This window comes from Perissodus microlepis, chromosome 15 (genome assembly GCF_051167445.1).
Source record: "Perissodus microlepis isolate ML-2025 ecotype Zambia chromosome 15, ASM5116744v1, whole genome shotgun sequence".
Lineage (NCBI taxonomy): Eukaryota > Metazoa > Chordata > Actinopteri > Cichliformes > Cichlidae > Perissodus > Perissodus microlepis.
This window is the reverse complement of record NC_140475.1, coordinates 31,310,701-31,336,994: the sequence shown is the minus strand read 5'-3', so window position 1 is coordinate 31,336,994 and position 26,294 is coordinate 31,310,701. Positions and strand designations below refer to the sequence as shown.

Sequence of the window (26,294 nt, the reverse complement as noted above, 5' to 3'; positions counted from 1 at the left end):
AGTCTCTGTGCTTCTGCGGGTAGCAGCTGGCACCAAAATCAATCCTCTTAGGCAACAAAGCTCACCCATATCACAACTTGTGAAGAGAACCCATGGTATCACAGGCTTTAAGCTACCATGACACATCTTCTACAATGTTAAACACGAGTGTTTAAAATGACACACTGGATGGACAGTACAGTGACACAGTGATTAGCACTATAACCTCACAGCAAGAAGTGTTTGAATGGGTTGAAGCTCACTATCTGGCCACGGGCCTTTTCTCAGAGACATGCAGTTAATAGGGAGAATCTAAATTGCCTATAGGTGTGAATGTGAGTGCGCTGTCTTTCTGTGTTGGTCTTGACAAAGACTGGTGATCTATTCAGGGTAGTACCTTGCCTCTCACCTTATAACAGCTGGGACAGCCCCTCCACAATGGATAAGTGGAATATGGATGAATTGCATGGCTAGATTACGTGAAAAACATGAATTATAACCTGACAGCTTTATGTGCTGTTTTACGTAAATGTTAAAAATGGACTGGACTAAATACAAAAGTTGTTCTTGCAAATATTTGCCAATACATTTAACTATGAAACATGAGAATACATTTTAGCCGAAACTGAATTTTAAACTGACATTTTTTTTCAACTATACTATACTACTACTCTATATCAAATGTTTATATATATTATATTATTTTATATGTGATATGACATACTGGGAGAGATGGCACTGTGTTGTGCTGATGCCACAACCTGTGCTAATAGTGCAAATTATAGACGAAATGTATTTATTAAAACTATGATTTAAAATTTTGTACTTCCTTGGATAATCAACTGCTCCAGAAGACACATGAAAGTTAGCAAATGAATGTAATGTAAAAAATAAAATGTGGTGCTTGCAGCCAGTTTTATGCCGAAAATCTACTTTGTTATGTGTTCAATATAAGTTACAATGCAGTTTTACTCAGGTTAAAAGAATGATACCCTCTGTACAATCCCTATGGTAAATTGTTGTTTCACCTTCAAAGACTCCCAGTCATGGCAGTTTTTGGAATCACCTGCCAACAGTTATGGAAGATTATGGGATCATAATGTAAAGCAATTTAAAGGGTGAAAAAGTCTTCAAAGGGAGTAAGACACTGGACACTGGTTAAACAAATCTCTTCATTTGGGCAGAGTGGGGCTGAAACTCATGTGAAGAAAACAAATCATCATTGTTTTATTTTTAGCAAGCACATGTCTGTGCTTGTCTGGTGGGAGGAATTAACAACAGGGAGAAGAGACAATTCAGAGGACTCAACTCTGTAAACATCTGATTTCCTAGCCGACTTTATGCATGTATCATGCATGCAGAATAAAATAAAACAAATGGATAACTCTGTAGGTGGTGAGCTGGCTGCAGGTTATGTGCCGTCTTGTGTAAAACAAGAGTGGTAAAAAAAATACCTGGTCTTTTTCAGCTTCTTGGCTTGCAGAGGAGGGTCCCTGGGTGTGGGTTGAAGGTTCACTTTCTCCTCCTTCATTCTCACTAGATTCTCTGGATAAACTGGACTCTGCCTGCATAAACACAGTCAATTTATGTAATCTATACCATGCCTTGCCTTTTGTAATGGGGCCAGACCTCAAATCTATATATTCATCCTACATTCCTCCAGGAGCTGATTTTTAAAGGTCAAGCTCATATTTAATGTTAATTCTCATCCTGCATAGTTCTCAAACAAAAGAAATGTAAAAAATAAGGGGCATGCCTATTGAGCCACTGCAATACATTGGTGAGAACTATCTTAATAGGTATTTGCTAAATTATGCACTGACTTTATAATCTTTGTAGTGGGATTATGTTAGCTTCCATTCCAATGTTCAATAATGAACTGTTAACACAATGAACAGTGCTTTTGGCCCATCTGCTCTGTGGTTCTAATAAATAAAGGCTCTGGATATAATCTGTGGAGTTCCAGTATTCTCAATATAATTATGGAGAGTTGTGATACGAGTTAAACAATTATTATCAAAATCAGCTTTGTTATGAATTGTCATGCACAGAGAAAATATAAAACAAAAGAACTATGAATTTAACCCGCCTCATGTAACAGCCAGAGTTTGTACCTTAAAGTTGATTTGCTGAGCCAGTTCTTTAGCCGTATGGTCTTCAGCACCAGGGTTGCTATTGGGGGTGAGATCCAGGAGGGCAGAGCGCATGGTACAGCCACAGGTCTCACAGCAGAAGTCCTGGGACCTGTCAGAGAACAGGTGGCATGTGGTGATGTCATCTTGCCACAAGGACTTGTTTGAGTTTCACACTTGGAACCTTCTAGATAATGATCGTGAATAAAATTGAATTCACTCCATGACTGATCAACCTACTACAGCAGGAACACAAAACGGTACTCTCTATGGGCCCTACATGCCTATACACATGCCCTATGAAATAAAGGTATGCTCCTAATGAGATCACGGATGGTGTCCTGGGGGATCTCCTCCCAGATCTGGACCAGGGCAAAACTGAGCTCCTGGATGGTCTCAGGTGCAACGCGGCAACTTCAGATGGACAACAAAATAATGTCCCAGAGGTGTTCTGTTTGATTTAGGTCACACAAGCATGGGGAAGAGTGAATAGTATCAATTCCTGGAATAACCATTTTTGCCAAATGAGACTGGGGATTGAATCCTCTGGATAAACCCAGGACCCATCCAAGGATTTCATCCCGATACCAGCAGCAGTCAGGGCGCTGTTGTCTAGCCTATGGAAGTTAGGGGCAGCTCTGCACGCCTCAAATCAGACAGTTAGTAGAACATTGTCTGCTCAACCATTTCCAATTTGCATAAAAATGTTTGGCTCAAAGTTTGGACATATATAATGCATGTTGGGAAAGTTTAGCTTCATAGATAATTCAAGATATATTTTGTTTTTGGAAAAATGGCCCATCGACACACTTTTAAACAATTTTTTTACCTATTGAAATCACATTGCAATGTTAAACATGAATATATAAAAAAATAAAGGCCTGAAATTTTCACTGGTGTTTCTTACCACCAAAATGAATCAGGTGTGTAATTTTCGATAGATGCATTAAAAATTGTCTCAATATTGGCTCGTAAACATATAAAAAGAAGCCCAATGCTCCTGCTGGACTATCTGAGGACACACTAATATAAGAAAAGGCAAAAAAAACCCAAAACAACTGGCGGCAATTTCTAAATAAACACAGTTCACAATATTGCAAGATAAAATATGAACAATCAAATATGACAAGTTGTATCACAAAAACAAAAATAGTTTAAAACCTGAGTCACTACATCTGAAATCACTAAAGTTTTATAACATTTTCTGTTAAACCATCTTCAATTTGCCTAAAATTGTTGTCATCCAAGGTTTGGATATACAGGGTGGGCCATTTATATGGATACACCGTAATAAAATGGGAATGGTTGGTGATATTAAAGTCTTGTTTGTGGCACATTAGTATATGTGAGGGGGCAAGCTCCTCAAGATGGGTGGTGACCATGGTGGCCATTTAGAAGTCGGCCATCTTGGATACAACTTTTGTTTTTTTCAATAGGAAAAGGGCCATGTGACACATCAAAGTTATTGGTAATGTCACAAGAAAAACAATGGTGTGCTTGGTTTCAACGTAACTTTGGTGAATATGAGCAAAAAGCTGTGTATAGTTATACAGCCAGTGAGCAGCGTTTGGTACAAAGACATAGATTCAGATTTGTTGGATGATGGTCAGAGAATTTGCTGTTCTCAACATGAACAAAACCAGAACCCTCACAGCAGCATATGCAGTGTGGCTCTTTGATGTATGTGCCAAAGAAAAATGTAACACCATGTGGTGCTTCGCCCATTCGGTACCAATTATACAGTTCTAAAGACTTTTACATTGAGCTGCCCATACTTTTTAGGGCTGTGTATCAATTCCCATCATCCCATACAAACAGACAAAACTCTGCTTCAAACATCAGTACCGGGATTACACTGTGACTGCAAGTGTGTTTGTAACAGTGACTTTCTATATCCTGTTGACTGCCACAGTGTGTATCGTCAGCTGTAATTTTTTTTAACATTTACATGCCCCTGTTAAGAGCTTAGAATACTGTGTGCACCTTTAGGCCAACATCTCAGCCCTGACAGCAAGGTTTGGTGTGATATTACTAGGAACACGATCAACAGAGACGCTTAATGCAATGGAAAAAACATGAGCAGTACAGAAAAAGATGTTTCAGTGTGAGGAACCTTGGAGTCATTTTTTATTGGATTGTCTTAGAATAGCTAATCATCCCTAGAAGCAACTAATGGCCTCATATTACAGCTGTGAAGTTGTGGAATGACTCATGCTCTCAGGAACAGCACATTATCACTGTAAAGCTCCTCAAGCAAAAGGTGGCATAGATAAATTTGGATACATTATGGTATTAAATGATCCAAATCAGAGTCTTCCTCTGGAAAAAAGTGGTAATTAGATTCTATTCAAGTCAAGTTTAGACGTACAAAGAAAAAGCTTGGCTTATTCGGCATGAGGAATTTTGCACAGCATGTCGAATGTTCTTTTTTGGCCTCCAGTCTTCGCATAACTGGACTATGACATGGCAAATGGGAAGCCTGTGTCTCCCAAAGCAGGGACCACATAGGCACAGTGGTTGGTTGATAGTTTTTCACAAAAACTACAGTTGGAACCCTTTCAGACATAAATGTCTATGATCAAGAACACATATGTCGGCTCACAGAGCTGGGAGATCTTATTTGTAAATTCCAAGACATATACTGAGAGAATAGCAGCAGTTATGTCTGTTACTGGCTTACAAGCATTGTTTGTCTGTTTGTCAGTAAACAAGTGTTCACAGTTTTCAAGATATAATTTTCTTATTTTTCATTCAATTCAGTTTTATTTATTTAGCACCAGACTGCAACAGTTGCCTCAAGGTGTGTTATATTGCAAGGCAAAGACCCTGCAATAATAAAGAGAAAACAGAAAAAACAACAACAATCAAATGATCCCGTATGAGCAAGCGCTTTGGCCACAGGGGGAAGGAAAAAAATTCCTTTTAAACAGGAAGAAACCTCCAGCAGAACCAGGCTCAGGGAGTGGCGGCCATCTGCAATGACCGGTTGGGGTTAAGGGACGGAAGACAGGATAAAGACATTCACTGGTAGTGAGCCACATATTAATAATAAGTAATAATTAAATGCAGAGAGTTGTCTAAAAACATAGTGAGTGAAAAAAGGTTACTGAAGAAGAAACACTCAGTGCAGAGACAGTCCAGTCATCTGATAGGTGAGTCACAGCCCTTTTTAGCCTCCCAGCTTGATCAATTCTTAAAAATGGTTCCCATCCTCTATGGAGTGAATTTCAGCTTCTTTCCTTGGGACAGAGGTTTCTAGTTCCAAGATGCAGGACAAAGTGTTATAAAAACACCTTTGTCCCTGTTGTTGTCACCGAACTCAATAAGAATGGTTTTGATTTGATTCATTTTATTTAATTACAAAAAATGTGCATTTGTCAGGTTTTATTAGGTGTGTGTGTTTTGTGAAGGGATGCCAAATGCTATTATTTTTCTGTAAAGCAAATTTCCCTATGGGTATAAATAAAGTAACCTTAACCTTGGGTCACCTGATCCAGCCCTAACTATATGCTGTAGCAAAAAGGAAAGTTTGAAGCCTAATCTTAAAAGTAGAGATAGTGTCTGGGGTGATATGGTACTATAAGGTCTTTAAGATAAGATGGGGCCTGATTATTTAAGACCTTGTATGTGAGGAGCAGGATTTTTAGTTTTAACAGAGGATTTAACAGGGAGCCAATATAGGATAAATATGCTCTCTCTTTCTAGTCCCTGTCAGTACTCGATGCAGTATTTTGGATTAACTGAAAGCTTTTCAGGGAGTTTTTAGGACATCCTGATAATAATGAATTACAGTAGTCCAGCCTAAAAGTAATAAATGCATGAACTAGTTTTTCAGCATCACTCTGAGACAGGACATTTCTAATTTTAGAGATATTGTACAAATGGAAGAAAGCAGTCCTACATATTTGTTTAATATGTGTGTTGAAGGACATATCCTGGTAAAAAATGACTCCAAGGTTCCTCACAGTGTTACTGGAGGCCAAGGTAATGCCATCCAGAGTAAGAATCTGGTTAGATACCATATTTCTAAGATTTTCAGGGCCGAGTACAATAACCTCAGTTTGATCTGAATTTAGAAGCAGAAAATTAAGGGCCATCCAGGTTTTTGTGTCTTTAAGACATTCCTGCAGTTTAACTAATTGGTGTGTGTCATCTGGCTTCATGGATAGATAAAGTTGGGTGTCATCTGCATAGCAGTACTGTCAGAGGCTTTAAGATCATTTGTAACCTTGACTAAAGCTGTTTCTGTACTGTGATGTGCTCGGAAACCTGACTGAAACTCTTCAAATAAACCATTGCTCTACAGATGATCTGTTAGCTGTTGTACAACTACCCTTTCAAGAATTTTTAAAATAAAAGAAAGGTTGGAGATTGGCAGCAGACAGTTGGGTCAAGTGAAGTCTTTTTAAGTAATGGTTTATCTACTGCCAGTTTGAAGGCCTGTGGAGTACACAGTCAATTAATAGAGATAGGTTGATCATACTGAAGATTGAAACATTAATTAATGATAGGACTTCTCAGAACAATCTTGCAGGACCAATAAGACCTCAAGCCGATGAAATTTTGGTGAAAATTGGTTCATGGTTACACCAAATGTGATCTGTAAAAGCTTCATACTACTCACAAGTTTTTATGAATCATCTTTAAACAACAATATAACTAGGTCTTGGGGGACAAGAGTACTAGGCTAGTTAAGCATTTGACCTTGACCTTCATTGTCCGTGACCATTTTCCATGCTTTTCCTCGTTCCAAAGACACAACCCAAACTCTGATATGACAGAGCTTTCCACTGCACATCAGGCTCCTTCACTCGCCGTTTTAAAATCTTGTTAAAAACGCATTTTTACTCTCTGGCCTTCGATCTAGTGTGAGATGTTGTTTGCAATCCTAAGTTGGTTTTATGTACTACTTTATTCTTTAACTTCTACAGCTCTTTACCTTCTGGCCTTTGTTTGTCTTTTATATTTGGTGTTATTGTACCACACTTTTGTCAGCCCTGTTGTTTTTAAAAGTGCTTTATAAATGAAATGGTACAGTGGTATATAAAAGGAAATGTAGAAAGCTGGACAAAACACTTTTTTTGTTTTACCTACAACATCACAATGATGCAAAGTTGTATCATAGTGCTATAAAAATAAGCTGACAACAGCATGTTTTAACAAAAACATCATAAAACAAAGTTTTAGTATAGCTCTTGCCCTTCAGGAGGAATTACGCTCTCTGAGTGCTCTTGTTTATTCTTTGATACTTCTTTCACAGCAGTACTGTCCAGCACTACTTTCAAGAAAATACTGGCAGAGGAGTTAGTACTGTGAACTCAAGTTGATAGAACAAGAAAATGAAAGGATCCATCTTGATTCTTTAACTCTTTAAGACCTACCATAGAACCAAGTCCGCCAGAGCTTATAGTATATTTTTACATGCTGTGGAGCCATTTTTTGGAGCATTTCAAGTTGCTATACATCGATACAACCATTATAGCCCAAATTTTAATAATATGTCTGCATTAAGTGCATAGTAATTACATAAATTGCAAAAAAGTGCAATAAACTACAAAAAAAATTTAAAATCGTTTTTGTTTTTTTAACATATATTTCTAGTTAGAGAAATTTAAGAGGCTTATCCCTCAAAACTGTAAATACAAAAAAGTTGCACAAACTAGTTTCCCACCAAAGGAAATTTATTTTAAGTGTCTTCATAGTTTTATTTTTGAGATACACCAATTTTCATATACTGCAGGAAAAACGAAAAAATATATTATAGTGCAAATTTTCAAAATAACAGCATATTCATCAAAATAAAATATTTCCAGCAGTGCAATATGAGTCCTCAGCATCCCAGAAACGACACAGAAAGTCATGAAGTCAAACATAACTTTTAAAAACACAAGTATAGGCTCATAAGGCCACGATGGTAAAAAACTACATTTCCGCAAAATGACGTCACTTCCGGTTTCGGGCAGGTCATGCCGGACATGCAATAGTTCACGCTGATGGACGTAGGAAGTGTTACAAACAGCTGATCGGATCGGCAAAGCGTGTTTCTGGAATATTATGTTTTTGTTGCTGCAAGTGCTTTTTATGCAGTTTTTGCAAAGCTTTGTGTGGAAGGAAACTGTGACCCAGGACAAGCTGATGGCATAAGATGTAAGTACAACTCCTCCAGTTTCATATGCAAAAAAAATTATTGCGCTAGCTTACGTGGTTGCAGTGCTACCGGGATTTAAAAATAGTTACGCAAAATGGAGCGTGTCCGCTCCGACCGGCTTTAAAGGGTTAAACTATAAATAAGATGTTTAATGATGCCATTCCTCTACTGTTCTTGTACTTGACTTTAACCAATGGTTTGTAACTTGTTCTAAACCCTCTGCATTTACATTTATAAAGGCATCTCTTGACTTAAGACTTTAACAATGGCATCCCTACGTTGAAGTGTTCATTATTTCATTAGATGTCATACAGGGTTTTTCTGTCTTATGTTATCAGTGACTAAAGTGCAAATCTGAGCTGCTGCTGACTTGTACCCAGATGCCATCTTTATTAGGTATTTGTGATAGATTGGTTTTTGTTTTTGTTCATTATGTTTGCAGAGATGCCAGTATCTGAACAGGGACTAAATCTAGCAAACATTATGTTAATAACTAGCTGGTTGAAGTTTAAGGTTTAAGTTTCCTTACTATTTTTCAAACTGTCCTTACATGCAGACTGTCTTTTCACAAAGTGTCTAAAGATCAGATGTTGTCATTTCTGAATATGTAATCAAAATGAGTGTAAATGTGAAGTACTTAAATAGTAATATTTTACATTTTCATTTAATAAATGAACATTTTAGTGCTGCCTCAGCCACTGTGTGTGTAGGTGTGTGCGCGTGTGTAGGTGTGTGTGTGTGTGTGTGCGCGCGTGTGTAGGTGTGTAGGTGTGTGTGTGTGTGTGTGTGTAGGTGTGTAGGTGTGTGAGTGTGTGTGTTGGGAAGGGGTGGAGGTGCCATCATGGAGACAAGCAGCCTTGTATTCATCACACAGTGTTTTCCTATCTATTTCATCTCCATGAACTAATGAAATAACCGGATGATCAAGAACTCATCTCATCTGCTAACAGAAGAGCAATTTTAGCTTGATCTTCACCATCGCTGGCTTTGTACCATTTTCTCTGAGGAAAACACAGTGTGATATGAAAATTGAGTGTCTGCTCACGCGTCCTCTGGAGACTGGCAGCACACAGCAACGATGAACTTGTCATCTTTCAATACCAGGACTGGCCTGGAAATGTTCTTTTCAAATTGTGATAGACCAGTAATTAGCAATGAGGCATGTCGACTCAGGCTCAGGTGCTTCTATTACATGTTTGAACGGACTTGGCTGTTTGAATATTATTTTATGAGGATCATATCCACTTCCTGCTTGCCTGCTAATTGAGGTTGTAACATTATTTCATACAAGAAGATGCAATACGCCATACTCACCTTATTACCATTCTCAACTGGAAAGACTGAAAAGATTTTTGTATCTACTAAATCTTACTTTTTGGCAAGGGCTCTCCTCTCTTCAGGAGTATAATCGAGAGATCCAATGGCACCCTCTCCTTTTGTTGGCATGAATCCAATTATAGCTATGAGGGCAGTGCGAACTGGAAGAAAAAAAGAGAGAGAGTGTGTGTAAACAATGAGGAGAAAATAGCAAGTGAATGAAAAACACAACGTAAGGTCGGGGGGCAGGTCCATTCCACTGCAGGGCAACCTGCATGTGGCGAATAAAGCTGATTGACTATTGATATTCATTGTTAGCCTCACTTGGCCATGACAACCTGTTAATTGTCCAGTTTATGTTTATTCTCTGAACTTTCTGTTCTTTAAATACATCTTGCTTGTAAATGTAGATTTGGTAAAAAAAAATATCATTCATATCAGCAGCAATAACATCAGGTTGTGTCAGTCAGAGTTCACTATAATTATATTGAAACAGTGTGTGACTTTGGCAAAAACTATGTTGTTTTCTCTGGTCCTCTGCCCAGTCGGACCTGGAGTGATGCATTTCGTCCTCAAATTGCTGGCTGTCTGAGTGGTGTCCAAAAAAAAATCACGTGGGCTTTTTAGATAATTGGGAAACTTTCTGGGGAAAACCTGATCTTATTAGGAGAGATGGCATCCATCCCACTTTGAATGGAGCAGCTCCCATTTCTAGACATCTGGTGAAATTTATTAAACCCCCCCAAAATGTGACTGAGACTTGGGACCAGTCTTACACACCTCTCTGCAACTTCTCTCCTCCTGTAATCCCCCCAAAACCCCTTCTTCTTAGCGGCTATCTGCTCGCAGACCACCAAAAAAACAAAAGAAAAATCATCAAAAACACCATTTAAAATTAAAAAAATAAATTAATTAATAAATTAATTAAAAAAAAATCACAAAGAAAGAACAATATAGTATCCACAACTGCACCAGAGTAAAGCTGTTAAATATGGATTGTTAAACATTAGGTCTCTCTTTTCTATGTTCCTATTCGTAAACGGCGATGATCTATTGCTCTATCGATCAATAGAGAAATAGATAGAAATAGAGAGAAATTTCAATTAAGTGACTGAAAAAGACACTAGGACGAAGACAAGAAGAAGCAGCAAATTTTAGTAGCAGCCAGTCTATTGAAATAAGACACTTTGGTGCAAACTGTCATACTTCAGTTCTGATGACCTGCTATCTCTAACTGTGTGTATAACCTATGACCAAAGTTTGTGAAAATAGCTAGGCTATAAACAATACACACAATACACTTCAGCTTACATTTTAAAAAATAAACAGTATTAAGTACAGACAGACCAGAAAACAGCTTGAGGAAAAACATTTGTCAAGATATTCATGAGTAACGATACCATATTTAAATAAATCAGCATATGTAAAAAATACAAATTTAAATATTTCCCAAAGAGACATCAGAGGGAATGTTTAATTATCTGAAGCATGCTTTATTAAATATGCAGGCATAACATATGAAATAAAGCAGCCACCAAGAGTAGTGAGCATAAACCTGGAACCCTACAGTTGGCCTGTCTGTGACAATCGGAAGCACTGTGCAATTATCAAGTCAGGCCTCCTGTGGTCATTGCAAACAGGATCAGACACAACTTAGAGCCAACACTTTAAAAACCCAGCAGGGGAAGTCAAATCTCTGAGGCATAGCTAGCCATGTGACCTACAGTTTGTTGGTAAAAAGAAGTTAGGAGCAACCTTTGTCTTTGATTTAATTCTGTTATTGATTTGAAACTCTTCTTACTTAAGAGAGGGAGGCAGTAGAGAGAAATGCTTTGAGGAAGATGCAGCATCTCCCACTGAGTTTCCACTGATTAAAGTTCCATGCTGAGAAGTAACATGAAAGCAGAACTCAGCAAACGGACCAAACGCCAGTTACAAACTAATGAGTTCTTGGTAGTAATAAATTATTCGCTTTTACTCTCGAGGTGTATAAAAATACTCTTATAGCAAGACCCTCAGCACAAGTTCATCTATCAACACCAGCACCCAAAGTGCAATATTGTTTAGGCCAGAAGCAGAGGACTGGAGTGAGCTTTGTCATTTATATTAGAAAACAAATGTTTCACATACAAAGTTCATGCAGTACTGAAAAAGATCTCTTTGCATTTAACATACTGACTTTGGCAAGCAAGCAATCTAAGGACACTAAATGCATGTCTAAAAAGTTTTAATTTAGTTTTCTTAGAGGAAAGCACCGAGTGCACAGATCTCAAACCCAGGGGGAGAGAGTTCCAGAGTCTGGGGGCCAAAAGTCTACTTTAGTTTTCAACTCTAAAATAACAGGCCGAGCTAGAGCAGGAACAGACAATGTAAATGTTGATGGAGAAATAGTAATTCTTCTATTATCAATTTTTCTATCAAGACAGAAAATTGTCACCTTTATTTGAAGAGATTGGGGCAGCAGGTGGAGCAGGAGTAACAATATTAATTAATGGCATCAAATAACACCTGAGGATTACCTCTGCTCTTTGTAACCAGATGTGAGAAATAGGCAACCCTCGCATCTCTAACTGAACGGTTGAAAGAAAGATCCTTTATTAGAACATGTGCTCAGCTTATTGACAAGAACGCTTTAAGCAGCGAATTGGAAACAAGAGCTAATTTCAGTAAGACAGTGATTATTAAAAAGATTTGTTGTAAGATCATAAGGGGATAAGAACAACTTAAAAGAATCAGAGAATTTCTCAGCAGTAGAGGAATTTAAGATGTGAGTGCTGACCACACGGCAAGCAGGAGAAAGACAAGTTAAAAATAATACAGTGATGATCAGAAGTAAAAATGTCCTCAGAACAAATAGAATCAATATTTAAACCCAAAGTAAAAACAAGGTCCAGTTTGTGTCCTTTGGTATGTGTGGGACTAGACACAAACTGAGTGAAATGAAAGGAATCCATGATGGCAGTAAAGCTTCTGGCAAAGAGGTCAGAGTTGTCGTCTATGTTAATGTTAAAATCTCCAACTATAAGGAGTCTGGGCAGCTTTATAGTGGAGGATAAGAAGTCACTGAATGCCTTTAAAAATGGACGATACACCACAGGACTATAAAAAAAAAAAAAAAAGAGTCTTATACCTGACTCTAATCAGCTGTAGTTCAAACGAAGAAAAATGTCTGACTTTTGCTGAATGACAGGGGAACTGGTGGTAAACGCTGAAACAGGAGAATGAGGTATCTTGACCCGTCAGTGAAGATCGGATAGATAAGAGCGGCCGTCAACATGCCACCGACACACACAAAAACTACACCGCACTACACCACATCAGGACAAACTGCAGCCGCCAGCAGCAAAACCAAATACATGTATCATCATAAGGGAAGGGAAGAAGGGCCGTACTATCAAATTCCATCCATTATATTTGAGGTTAACTCAACATAGTCATACTTTTATTGTACACTATATATATATATATATGCACACATACATAAATACACCGGGTAAAATAAACAGTGAACACATCACCAATTTTCCAAGATTTTCTAAAGGTGCTACTGACATGAAATTCTCACCAAAGGTTGTAATAACCCATCCAACCCACATTTGCAATGAAATCAAACCAGCTATGTTCATAAATTAGGTTATGTGTAACAATGAGAAATGACACAGGCAAATAAGTATTGAACACATAAAGAAAGGGAGGTACAAAAAGGCATGGAAAGTCATGGCACCAGCCAAAATCAATCAGTTATTAGAAAGCAATCCTGGCACTTAGTGCAAATTAATATCAGCTGGTTCAGTTCCAACTGTCTCAAAAAGGTGTCTCATGATGAGTAAAGCCAATGAGCTCTTTCTCAATTAAAACATGCTGATGGCATTGGTTGCACTACTGATGGTTCAAGTGAGCACTGTTAGGGCCAAAATCTGAAAGTGGAAAGAACATAATTTCACCATAAACTGGCCACAATCAAAGCCATCTCTAGACCCAGTAGTCTTAGCTAATTATAGGCCAATCTCTAACCTTCCATTCATATCAAAAATTCTTGAAAGAGTAGTTGTCAAACAGCTAACTGATCATCTGCAGAGGAATGGCTTATTTGAAGAGTTTCAGTCAGGTGTCAGAGCTCATCACAGCACAGAAACAGCTTTAGTGAAGGTTACAAATGATCTTCTTATGGCCTCTGACAGTGGACTTGTCTCTGTGCTTGTCCTGCTAGACCTCAGTGCAGCATTAGATACTGTAGACCAGGGGTGTCAAACTCCAGGCCTCGAGGGCCGGTGTCCTGCAGGTTTTAGATCTCACCCTGGGTCAACACAATCAAATGATTAGTTCAATACCAGGTCTCTGGAGAACTTCAGGACATGATGAGGAGGAAATTTAGCCATTTGAATCAGCTGTGTTAGATCAAGGAAACATCTAAAACCTGCAGGACACCGGCCTCGAGGCCTGGAGTCCGACACCTGTGCTGTAGACCATAATATTCTCTTAGGGTGATTAGAACATGCTGTAGGTTTTACAGGTACTGCACTGTGGTGGTTTCTATCATATCTATCTACTAGACTCCAATTTGTTCATGTAACTCGGCCTTGATGACTTTGAGAAAATACTGAAGCGCAACTGGGTTCTGCAGCAAGGCAATGATCCAAAACAGACCAGCTAGTCCATCTCTGAATGACTTAATGACACAGTGAAGACCTTGGAGTGGCCCATTCAAAGTTTTGACCTGAATCTGACTGAGGAGCTGTTGCATGACCTTAAAAAGAAGGTGTATTTTCAAAAAAACAACCAATGTGGCTGAACTATGACAATTCAGCAAAGATGAGTGGGCAGAGCTGTAAAAGAATCATTGCCAGTTACTGAAAACGCTTGATTGCAGATGTTGCTGCTAAAAGTGGCACAAACAGTTATTAGGTTTAGCGGGTAATCACTTTCTCACACAGGGCCATGTAGGTTTGGATTGTTTCCTCCTTAATAATAAACACCTTCATTTAGAAACTGCATGGTGTGTTTACTCGTGTCATCTTTGTCTAACATTTAAAATTGGTTGATGATCTGAAACTTTGAAGTGTGACAAACATACAACAAAAATAGGAAATCAGGAATACTTCTGTACCAATTAACAGCATTAGTGCATCAGTGCTTACCTGGATGGTATTGCATGCAAGACATCAGTGCTATTAATTAGTGATGATCATTTCAGCACTTTTCCTACACATCTCATTTTACAGCTCTACAAATTCTTTTGTGGAGCTTATTTCCAAATGCAACCTCCAAATACTTAGATTACCTCAGGGAATAAGATACATATGGAGAACTGGGCTCGTCTCCTATACTTACTACTCCAAGAGGGCTGCCAGGTCTCGGGATGGTGGCCAGAGATGCTCAGACAAATCTTCTTCCCAACTTCAAATCTCCCATTTGGCTAATGGAAGGGAATAAAAAGAAAGTGGTATTGGTATGTATGGGAAAACAGAGGCACAGCACATATTTCTCAAAACCTATGAACACAAACTGACAAAAGTTTCGAGCAGTATTAACAAATAAAAATGAGGCTACTACTGTGCAAATCTCAGAGCTTTCAAACAAACATCAAATTAATCAGAATCAGAATACTTTATTGATCCCTGGGGGAAATTATTTTTTTGTTACAGTGCTCCATTATAAACCAACATAAACCAACATTAACAAGACAGACAATACGCTAACTAAGAATAGTACAATATACACATATATATATACACACACATATATATATACACACACATATATACACACACATATATATATACACACACATATATACACACACATATATACACACACACACATACATATATATACACATATACATATATATATATATATATATATGTACGTATATATATATGTACGTATGTATGTATATATGTATATGTGTGTGTCGTTCAGTGGTGCTTTTCGGTAATCTCAGTCTCTCACTGAACGTGCTCCTGTGACTGACCAGCATGTCATGGAGTGGGTGGGAGGTGTTATCCAACATTGTCTTTATCTTGGACAGCATCCGCCTCTCCGACACCACCTTGAGGGAGTCCAGCTCCATCCCCACAACATTACTGGCCTTACGGATTAGTTTATTGAGTCTGTTGGCATCTGCTACCCTCAGCCTGCTCCCCCAGCATGCAACAGCATAGAGGATCGCCTTGTCAGACACACACTGTGGGAGACGTACATATTGTGGTCTTCCTGTAAGGTAATCAACAATCCAGGACACCAGAGAAGCATCCACCTGCATCGCTGCTAACTTATCACCCAGGAGGGTCAGCCTGATGGTATTGAAAGCACTAGAAAAGTCAAAAAACATGACCCTCACAGTGCTCGCCGGCTGGTCCAGATGGGTGTAGACACGATTGAGCAGGTAGATGATGGCGTCCTCAGTTCCGAAATTAAAAATTTGGTTCAATAAAGAACCAATAAAATAGTAGCTGGTGTCAGTGAAAACATGTGAACACAGTTTTCTCACAACAAATTCTAACTTTTATCAGTCATTAAAACATGTACCGCACAGCTGCCTGAATATAGTTGGAAAAGGAATGATTTGATCTTATGAATTTTTAAATTTGGACAGTCTCATTTTTGTGGTTGTTTCATATAAATAAACAGAATGTCAAACAAAAATCCACACATTACATAAAGATCTATAACTGACTGAAATAAATATTTGATCTGTTTTCAATAAGCGCCTTCCTTATGGTCGTGCAGCCTAGTCCAGCCTTGATTTGGGTTTCCTGACCACAGGACTTGCTACCAACGTGAGGATTCTGGTTGGTGGTCAAATACTTATTTTACTCAATGACAATCAATTCCATTTTCAACTTTTTTATAATTTTTTTTTTTTTTTTTTTTTTTACTGACATTCCATCTCTCAACATTAAAATGAAATTACCATTAAAATATGAAACTATTCTTTTTTTGTATGAGGGGAATTCAGCATGGGATAATATTAAATTTCCCCCACTGTGTGTGCGAGTTAATCGATTCCCCCTGTTTTATAAGTAAAATTAGAGCTGGATTTCAAAATAAGAGAAAAAAATGAAATGTTAAATGTTATGCATTCAATGTTTTCATTAAAGTTAAAAACACAATAAAGGGAGAAGCTTGAATGTCCCTCGTTCCCTTTTACATCTTGACTCTACTAATGTTTCAGCTACACAACATGTCTAGAGATGTGCGTGACTAGTTGACTAGCTGATTAATGGTCGCTGTTGTCACTAGTCGGTACCAGACTTACTACTAAGGTTGGGCGATATGTAAAAATTTTCCAACTGACATTCCCCAGTCCAATAACCGACAAAAGTCAATATACTCGCGCAGGCGCAGACTTTTTGATGGGCGCTATTATTTTTTCTGTTGACTGCTTCTCCCTAGCTTCAGTCAACATTATCAGCAAACTTACTCACGGGCAAATAAATAAATTGGTCTTGTAAAAACGATTGGTGAAAGGCTCAGTCTATCATCGATGGTCAATATATTCGTCCAGTCACCCAACCTTACTTACTAGCAATTGAATCTAATTGTTAAAAATTTCTAGATCTTACGACATCTATCGGCCGGCCCGGGAAAGGCTTGAAGTTTCCTCGGATAAGCTGGAGGAGGCAGCGAGAGGGAGGTTTGGGTTTCCCTGTTGCAGCAGGTTTGTTTTAACTGTTTAAAGTATAATGTTGTATAATGCTGAATATAATGTACGTGTAATGTTGATAACGCACGAAACGAAAAGTTAAGCGGCATGATTCATTATTGAGGAATGGGGTAAATTGTTTACAATGCCTTTGTTATTAGTTTTTGAAATTTTCCATGAAACGATTTTAAAATTTAACTTCATAGTTTTAGACTAGTCAGTCAGTCTCATTTTTTTCTGGCCAGGAACATCCTTAATCTTAACACCTGAACTGTTCTGGAAGCTCACTTTCTTCCCCTATTACGTTCAACTCCCTGACTGTTTCAAAAGAAAATTGAGCTCTAGCTTGTTCCTCCAGGAGTGTAAGCCTGGGCTTGAATGGAATCAGGGCCATACATATGCTCACTGGTAAGCCTAGAACGATATTTATTTTTGATAATGTTCATTTTAGAGAATGTGCCTTGCAGTTATGTGTGAAGCCAAACATGGTCAGTGTATAAGGTTACTTTGCTTGGACCTGGGAAAGTTGTCTGTTCTTAAAAATTGCTTTTTCAGCTTTTTGATTATCTGCTGCATCAGGAGAATAATCAAATGCAGCTAAGATGTGATCTTCATCTGCATCTTACTGTGAGTAGGATGATGCTGGGAGGTTTCATGGGGTATTCTGGGGGAAGTATGATCCTGCCGTGGTAAACCCCACCATCAAAATCAGAGTCTGGAGGACCACGAACAGAAAAGTGCCACTCAAAGAGATTGTCCTGCAGAAAGAAGGAAATATCATTTTAAGTAGAGCAGGGCAATATGACCAAAAATATTTATCACGATATATATTTGAAAATTTGCGATAACGACATAACTGACGATATAATTGACACTAGACAAAATACTTTACAAATCCACAACTTTATTAGTGCAGAAAAAATCATCAATGTATTTTCACTTAAACAAGCAGCTGTTTTTTATGTGCATTAAAGTTATATAAAAAATTAACAGTGCAAATGCAAATTCCTTGCCGATTTTAACCAAAAGGCATTTCCAGTTGAAACTGGCCGACATATCCTCAGCATAACCATGTATAATATCCACAAAACTTAAAAAGAGGTTATACACACACAAGACGGTAATATTATGTTGAAGCACCGTACGTATCACTCCGCGAGGCTCCTGCCTACGATAGCCGTAATGCTCTGACAATCCATCAAGCGGTGCGGCTTCGTAGCTTAGCAAAGTTGTACTGAAACGTTTGACAGATTTTCGAGCGCCGTGTACCACATACAATCGTTTTGAGGTCAGTAAACACAACCAGAATTCATACATAAGGCACACGGGATCATAAGGGGCACTGTCGATTTTCAGAAAAATCAAAGGATTGATTTTAAGTGTGCCGTATTTTCCAAATAACACGGTAATAACGACGGCCTGCTAGCATGCTCTAGCAAAAATAGTGCTTTGTTGTGTATCTGACGGACGAAAGCTAAACCAGTTCCACACCACTGAAGTTGCAGCACTTTTACAAACCAATTCTGGTTCATCCGTTTCATTCAACGATCCGCTTTCGCCCTTCTCATTCTCCGTTGCCGCCATGCTTTTTCCGCCATGTGCGTATGAAAACAAAGGCACTGCGCATGTGCGTTTTACCCATATTCTATCACGATATTTCATTTTCTTATCATTGCCCAACATTATACCGGTATTACCGTGAATGGTATGATATGGCCCAGCCCTAATTTTAAGAACATATTTCTGTCTGAGAAGACAACAGAAGGTAGGACTGGGCGAAATATCAAGTTTTTAAAAAAAAAAATCCATATACTTTGATACGACATATAAGATGTGACAATATCGTTTATATCGATATAGTCTACGTTCGCTATAATTATACTTGTGGAGCCACTCTCTCTCGTCCAGGCTTGTCTCTACACGTCACTCTGCCCCGCCTCTATTTCTCACTGAACACAACTCCCCCTTGCCCATCGCTTCACCTGCAGGCAGCGACCAGATGGACACAGTAGCTATCGCAGAGTAGCTGGTTGGTAAAAAGAAAAACAACGGCTCAAATATTTGGAGATGGTTTGGATTCAAAGTGTCAGATGAGCAGCAGAATAATGTATTCTGTAGAGAATGACGAAAAAGCGTCCCGACAAAAGGTTCGAGCTCTACCAATCATTTTCACCATTTACAACAGCGCCACAGTGCTCGAACCTGCGTGCTGTATCCCAGACCGCGACGTCTTCCCAGCCTCCTGCCCCGAAACAAACCACCTTAAAGCCACAGTAGCCTATTATATCACTAAAGACATGGTCCCTATCGCAACTGTGGAACAAGAGGGCTTTATACAGCTGATTATCTGATATTATCAGCTGATTTGAAATAAGAAAAAAATATGCTAAGAAATAAAAAGTGACTTGCAGAGCTAAACATCTCTATTGACCACTAGACAAATATTTTCAGAAGTCATAGCCAGCGTATATCTATCACTTATGAAAGTGAAACTAAGTATTAAATCCAATGAACTTACTGGAGTGTGTTTGTGTTTGTATTAGCTTGAGGATTGTGACACTAAATGAGGACCCCAGCTGAGACAAGACAGGGATATATAGTGAGATCTAAAAGGCCTAAAAGTATGGGTTATCTTATATAAAAGATTTTCAGAAAACTTGACTTCTGACCTTGAGGTCACAAAATTCAAAGAGAATTCGGAGAACTTTAATAGATAACCATATTCTATCAGTTTGAAAATCCCAGGTCACGTCTTTGATTTCACACCAATTTTGACCTCTGAACCTGCAGTCAAGCTCACTACAAACTGCAACTGATATCTATAGGTGAAAATTTTACACACTGTAACTTGAAGGCTATCAAAACTAGTAGTACCTAGTAGTGTAAAAGTAGCGTAAAAGTAGCTGCATTGCCTTCTTATATTTTCATTGTCATGCATTGTTAGACTATAGAGTAAAGTAATAGCATAAAAATGCCAAACTTACTTCTAGTGGTTGGGCATGATAGTGCTCTGTGGGATCCCTCAGTTCAGCAGCCTCCTTCATCAGCCTCTTCACCGCTTCCCATCAAAAGAAACAAAGAAAAAGGAAAAAAAGGTTACCACCTGCATGGAAAGCTACAGGACATCTGGAAAGCATTTACACCACTTCACTTGTACCATGTTTTGTCATGTTACACCCTTATTCCTAAACCGATTCAATTCATTTTTCACCTCAAAACTCTACACACAATGACCTAATCTTTCTTTCTTGCAAATTTATCAGCTGTCTGGAGTCAAATGTATAAATGACTACATCTGATTTTACTTTTATATTTCACCTTTAAAAACTGTTTACTTTGACTTGCGGAGAATATGAAAAATAACAAGCTAGTTTTCTTAGACTTAGACTTAGAAATGTCCATCATTAATGGGGGACAATGTCTATGAATCAGTATTTAAGGTTTGAGTCTCGTGAAATTGTGTGTCATCAGGACACCACAACACAGAGCAAACGCCTTTTTCACAGACACACAGCCGTGGCAGCAGAAGAATATTACATCAATAAGGCCCTGAGTAAATGTGCTTAAGCCAGCTAAACATTTGCCAAAGAAGAGTTGAAGCAGTTAGAGCCACAAAGGGTGAACCGACATTGTATTAAATCCTGGATTACTACTGGGATGCAGCTCAAGTTCATGTTTGAAGGCAGATGAGTAAATAATTTTGGCAATATAATGTTTTAGCTTAGCATTTTTACTCTGGCTGTAATGAAATTACTTATTAACATGGTAGTTACGGTAAACAAATAAGAAACTTTCATTTATAACCAGTAAAAGTATAACATTATTATTTAACACTGTAGCATGCAAATACTGTAATGGTAACGACACTATCACATTACCAGATAGCAAGCAAGGCAGTTGGTGTGATGTATAAAATGGTGTTTAACCCCAGAAGCATAGACTTGCTTGATTTTTTGCTAAGTATCATTGGATATCGTTACTCAGTTCAACATATCAATAACATATATATATTCCCATATGTGGCCACCTGGCTAAGCAAATAGGTACGAGCCTCCTATTGGAGAATTACTGCATGGGCGATTATCTTTCAGCTGACAACAAGTTATTTGACCCCATCTGGTGCAAGGAGTTGATTCTCATTTCATAAACAACCATGTCGAAAGACAAATCCCAGGGTCGTGGAAAAGATATTAGTGTGTTTGAGAAGGGTCAAATCGTTGTCATGCTTCAAGCACAGTAAACATCTAAGGGGATTGCAGAAACTACTAAAATTGGGTTAACAACTGTCCAATGCATTATTAAAAAGTGGAAGGATAGCGGTGACCCATCGTCTTTGAGGAAGAAATGTGGCCTGAAAAAAAATTCTGAATGATTGTGATTGGCGATCACTTAAACATTTGGTGAAATCAAATCAAAGAAAAACAATAGTAGAACTCATAATAGTGAAAGTAAGAGCATTTCCACACACACAATGCAAAGGGAACTCAAGGGATTGGGACTGAACCGCTGTGTAGCCGTAAGAAAACCACTAATCAGTGATGCAACCCGGAAAAAAAGGCTTCAATTTGCTAGGGAGCATAAAGATTGGACTCTGGAGCAATGGAAGAAGGTCATGTGGTCTGGTGAGTCCAGATTTACCTTGTTCCAGAGTGATGGGCACTAGATAGAAATAAATCTTGTGACATTGCAGAAGCTTATTGAAACAATGCCACAGAGAATGCGTGTCGCAATCAAAGCTAAAGGTGGTCTAATGAAATATTAGAGTGTGTGACCTTTTTTTGGTGGCGACTTTTTTTTTTTTTTTGGCCAATACTATAATATAAATTCCACATTTGCTCGGGTCTTAAATAACTGACCAACAACAAAATCCTCTTGCACTACCATTGCATTGGCACTCAAAGAAATTGTGATCAATGATGATTTCATTTTTGCCAATATCGTTGAGTCCAAAACACTACAAAGCATAAAACATAGTGCTATATTTATAGTTACTACTGCATTCATTCAGATATGTCGCCACACAATTTCTGGAAAATTATCTTTTCTCAAATTTTTCTTCCCAAAAAAAAAATAAATAAAAATAAAGCTCTGTTACATGCAAGCTAAAGACGGGAAGATAAGATAAGATAGAATTCAAAGGTGGTGATAGTTAGATTTGACAATGCAATGACAACGAAAATGATAGTGAAATTAACATGGTTTTTCTTGGATTTCATTATGACATTCTCTCATTTAACGTTGTATCTGTGCCTGGAGACACTGACAGGAACTACACTGCTCCTTATTGCCTGCTGAGTTTCATATTCATTTTCCATTTTTGGCTCTGTCTTAAATGGTAAATAAACTGGTTCTTGTAAGATGCTTTTCTCCTCAAACTGAACACTCAAAGTGCTTTCTATCCAACATTCAGACCCATACTCCAATAGATGCATCAGAGAGCAACATGGGGTTAGTATCTTGCCCCAAGCAGATTTGGCATGCACAATGGAGCAGCCAGGGATTGAACCACCAACCTTCCGTTTAGTAAATAACCTGCTCTACCTCCAGAACTGCAACTACCCCCATAGTAGGAAGAGATGACAAGAAAAGCCTTTCCCACACAACTGTCTCTGCAGAAGTCCAGTAACAGGCCCAAGGTGATAATCCTTATATGCCAAATCATCTTATGCAACACAAATGTTGACTATTTGCCACTAGGAATGACTCACACCAGGTCCAAAGGGATAAAAAGAGACACTGTTACATAATAACAAGCTAACACCAAAGACGTGAAAGGCATAGACAAGAGAATGAAAAGAAAAAGCATCTCCAGACTGTGCGCACTTTTTATTGCTCGTCTGCCGCTATCACTACTATTATAGCATTTAGCTAAAAAAGGAGACCTAAAGCGCTACAGGTATAAAGACCTGCTCTCAAAAAATGTCAAAGGTTTAACGCTCTAATTGTTTAAAAGATTTAGAGCATGTTTAGCACCATCTTATGACGGTACAGAAATGTAAGCAAACAAGACTGATGTGGAGATTTTTGTTTCTATGTACACGCTGATGGATGTCAGGATTCCTGATCGTTCTATAGTGAGAAACCCGGTTATGTTTGCGGTGTGATGGAGCAACCACATGTTTTAAACTGTTTGGGTGTGCTTGGGACAAAGACGACACCATTTTATTGCATAAAATACAGCTGATTGCATCTCGTGGACTGCTTTGCAAGTTGACTGCATCGCTCTGTATAACCGGCCGATGAGGAGACGAGGGAGGAAAAAGTACATATATAAACAGTGCGTTTGACTCAAGCTTGTCAGTCCAGTGAGTCACCAGTTCACCAGCTAAAAATAACACTTCATTAGAGCTTATACTAACAAAACTTTGTGGTTGTATTTACCTTAATTTAATGAGTCGTTAGTCGCAGTAAACCCATCAGCAGATAACCTGGAGAAGATGGGCTACGTAAAAAGTGAAGGGGGGCGTGTTCACGGTCACGTCCAGCAGGTGACACAGCTATTCCACCTCGAGTCACTACTGCACAGACTCTTGACTCCAAACGTGCAATATGGCAGCTCCCACAAGTGGGAAATTTTGACTTTGTACTATGGGAGGAAGTGCAGCCAGGTCATGCATCTTTTCTACAGTCATCTGTTGTGAAGGGAGACGAAACAATGCTGTCCCATAATTCATTGCAATGGATCATCCTACCATTCATGAAAACCCATCAACATAATAACCAAAGTTTCACAGAAATGGTCATTTATAAGTGCATTTAGCACTTCATGCCACAACCTGCTGATGTATTAAAACATTACAAATACACTTACTCAGCATTGTGGAGATGTTTGATACACCTGGGATTGTTCATTTAAAGAGGGTTTCTTTTTCAAAATAACCATCAATTGCCTGTGTCTATTACCTATTACCTATGTGTCTATTAGGAAACCTGGGTGAGTTTCCTGAACATACTCACATGCTATTTAGTCAATTTGATCAAATCGGTGGCAGAACAAATTCTCATTAAAGCAACAAGTTCGCTTATGAAGTGCTCTGTAGTTATCTCAGTGTTCATCGCTCCTCGTTTTAAATCTCATTTGTCATTTTTAACCCAGATCAGTCACTCTGAGGGGAAACACAATCTCCAGCAGCTCTGCGCTCAGGAAACAAGCCATTGTGATGACATTACATTATGTTGAAGACGCAGCTGCCCACTAAACTGTGTCTAACACCAGTTAATGTGGGCATGTTTCCTACATCAGCAGCAGACGTTAGACAGCTGACAGGTGAACAGGATGCATGCATGACTGAGGGTCCTTCAAGCTGATCGGTGGTGTCATAAGGAAAATGTCAGCTTGTTATTTATGTTACAGAAAGATAGAGGAAAAAGAATAGCGGCAGACTTTCTTTCTTTTTTTTAAAAAATTGAGATAATTTAATTGTTGCCTGAAGCTAATGTTGAGACACATAGGCATTTGTACGAGCTGGAGATGTTGCCCTTTCTTGCCAAGGTCTTTAATCTTGTGAAACCGCAAGACACACTGGCAAAGTGAGAAGACCATTTGATCTGCGGAACATAGAGAGTTAACGTAAAAACCAGTTAACCTGGAACACTGGAGTCCAATTCCTTGTTTGTGGGCACAAATAAAGATGTTTCTGATTTCAGTTCATTTCTGTCCCAGTGAAAACTGAGAAACTATAAGTAAGGCTCAGCTCTAAACACTCATTATCAGGGATCAGTGAAAAGGTTTTGGACAGCTGGCCAAGTTTTGACCCTGCCAGAACAGCTTTGAGCCATGCACGCAAAATGCAACTATCATAATCACAACAGACATAAGACATGATTTATATTCGGCGTTAAAGACTTTGTGCAATATACTGCAAACTGCACAATATTTTTCATTCCCATTTCCGTGACTCATTTAAATCTTCTTCTTACGAAAGTGAAAGTCATAAAAAATACATATACTGTTTTAAAACTTTTTTTTAAATAAACATTACGTATTATTGCTGTGGGTTGCACACCACCAGCATGCTTCCTATGTTTCTTAAAGTCAACCTTCAAAATCAGCCGATTAAATCGTCCCCTTGATCACTAATATTACACAAGCAGCTAACGACAACGCTGAACACGCAGACGTGTCCTTAATTACGTGTGTAACGTCAAAGAACTCCGCAACACGAAAAGTGCAGGGACAGAGCCAGCCGGTACAGTTTCAACAGACAGATGGTTTGCTCTGAATACCGAAGAGTTTAAAAAAAATAAATAAAGCATCCCACACAACAGGAAGAACTCAGAAAAAATACCAAATAAAGGTGCCAGTGTAAACATTTAGATTGGGGCGGAGGCTAATAACAGTTAAGCTAATTAAGAAACATTAAAGTGTTGGATTTTAGCTGTAGGATTTATCCTAGGGTTCTGAAATCTGTAGAAGTTGTTTTGGGATCAGGCTTACCTGGACTCTTAAGGTTGTATTTGCTCTCCATCCTTAAAGAAACTGGGCACTGTCTTGAAGTTGTATTGTTTTCGTTTTCAAATACCTAGCTTTCAAATATTAGCGTTAGCTTCGCTTAGCAGCCCGGGTAGCTTGCTTCGTTCTTAAATCTGAGCGATACAGTTCAAACCGAAGGTCCCGCTCTCGCACCGGTGCTCCAGTCTGCAAGTGAGACAGAACGTGTTTCAGTAATGATGGTATATTTTTCAACTTCTCTGCTGTTTAGGTTTTGAAACGGTTTCTCTAACCTTATCGGCGTGACGTCATTTACGGAACGTAAACAGGAAGTGAAATCTGAGGCTACGCAAGGAGTGCGCACATCACTGTTAGAAACGGTAATGGCATTAGTCTGGAAGCAAATCATTACCAAAGAATTAGAATTTTATTAGCAACAGGAAAGTGAAATATTTAGATATAATACTGGTGATGGCCAAATGAAGCGTTCCGAAGTACTGAAGCTTCTCGAAGCTTTTCAAAACTGTCCTCTTTAGCGAGATCTGGTGGCTAGAAATATGAAGAACAGCTTAAATCAAGAACAAATAATGACCTGCTTCATTATGATTGGCCGCTCTGCAGAGCTTCTGTTTCATGTGA

At 38.6% G+C, this 26,294-nt stretch overlaps 1 protein-coding gene across 1 annotated transcript in view; it reads right to left on the bottom strand.

The window, feature by feature from the left end:
- The window catches only part of ube2j1 (ubiquitin-conjugating enzyme E2, J1), a 33,258-nt gene extending 7,217 nt beyond the window's left edge, over positions 1-26,041 (bottom strand). The window contains exons 1-8 of the mRNA XM_084952237.1: positions 25,949-26,041; positions 25,662-25,862; positions 20,209-20,282; positions 17,851-17,982; positions 14,908-14,992; positions 9,632-9,737; positions 2,094-2,223; positions 1,434-1,544 (exon numbers count right to left, since the gene is read on the bottom strand). Coding sequence (XP_084808363.1) covers positions 1,434-1,544; positions 2,094-2,223; positions 9,632-9,737; positions 14,908-14,992; positions 17,851-17,982; positions 20,209-20,282; positions 25,662-25,692 — 669 coding nt within the window. The 5' untranslated portion in view covers positions 25,693-25,862; positions 25,949-26,041. The remainder of the gene's footprint in view (positions 1-1,433; positions 1,545-2,093; positions 2,224-9,631; positions 9,738-14,907; positions 14,993-17,850; positions 17,983-20,208; positions 20,283-25,661; positions 25,863-25,948) is intronic.
- Between the last annotated feature and the right edge of the window lie 253 nt (positions 26,042-26,294).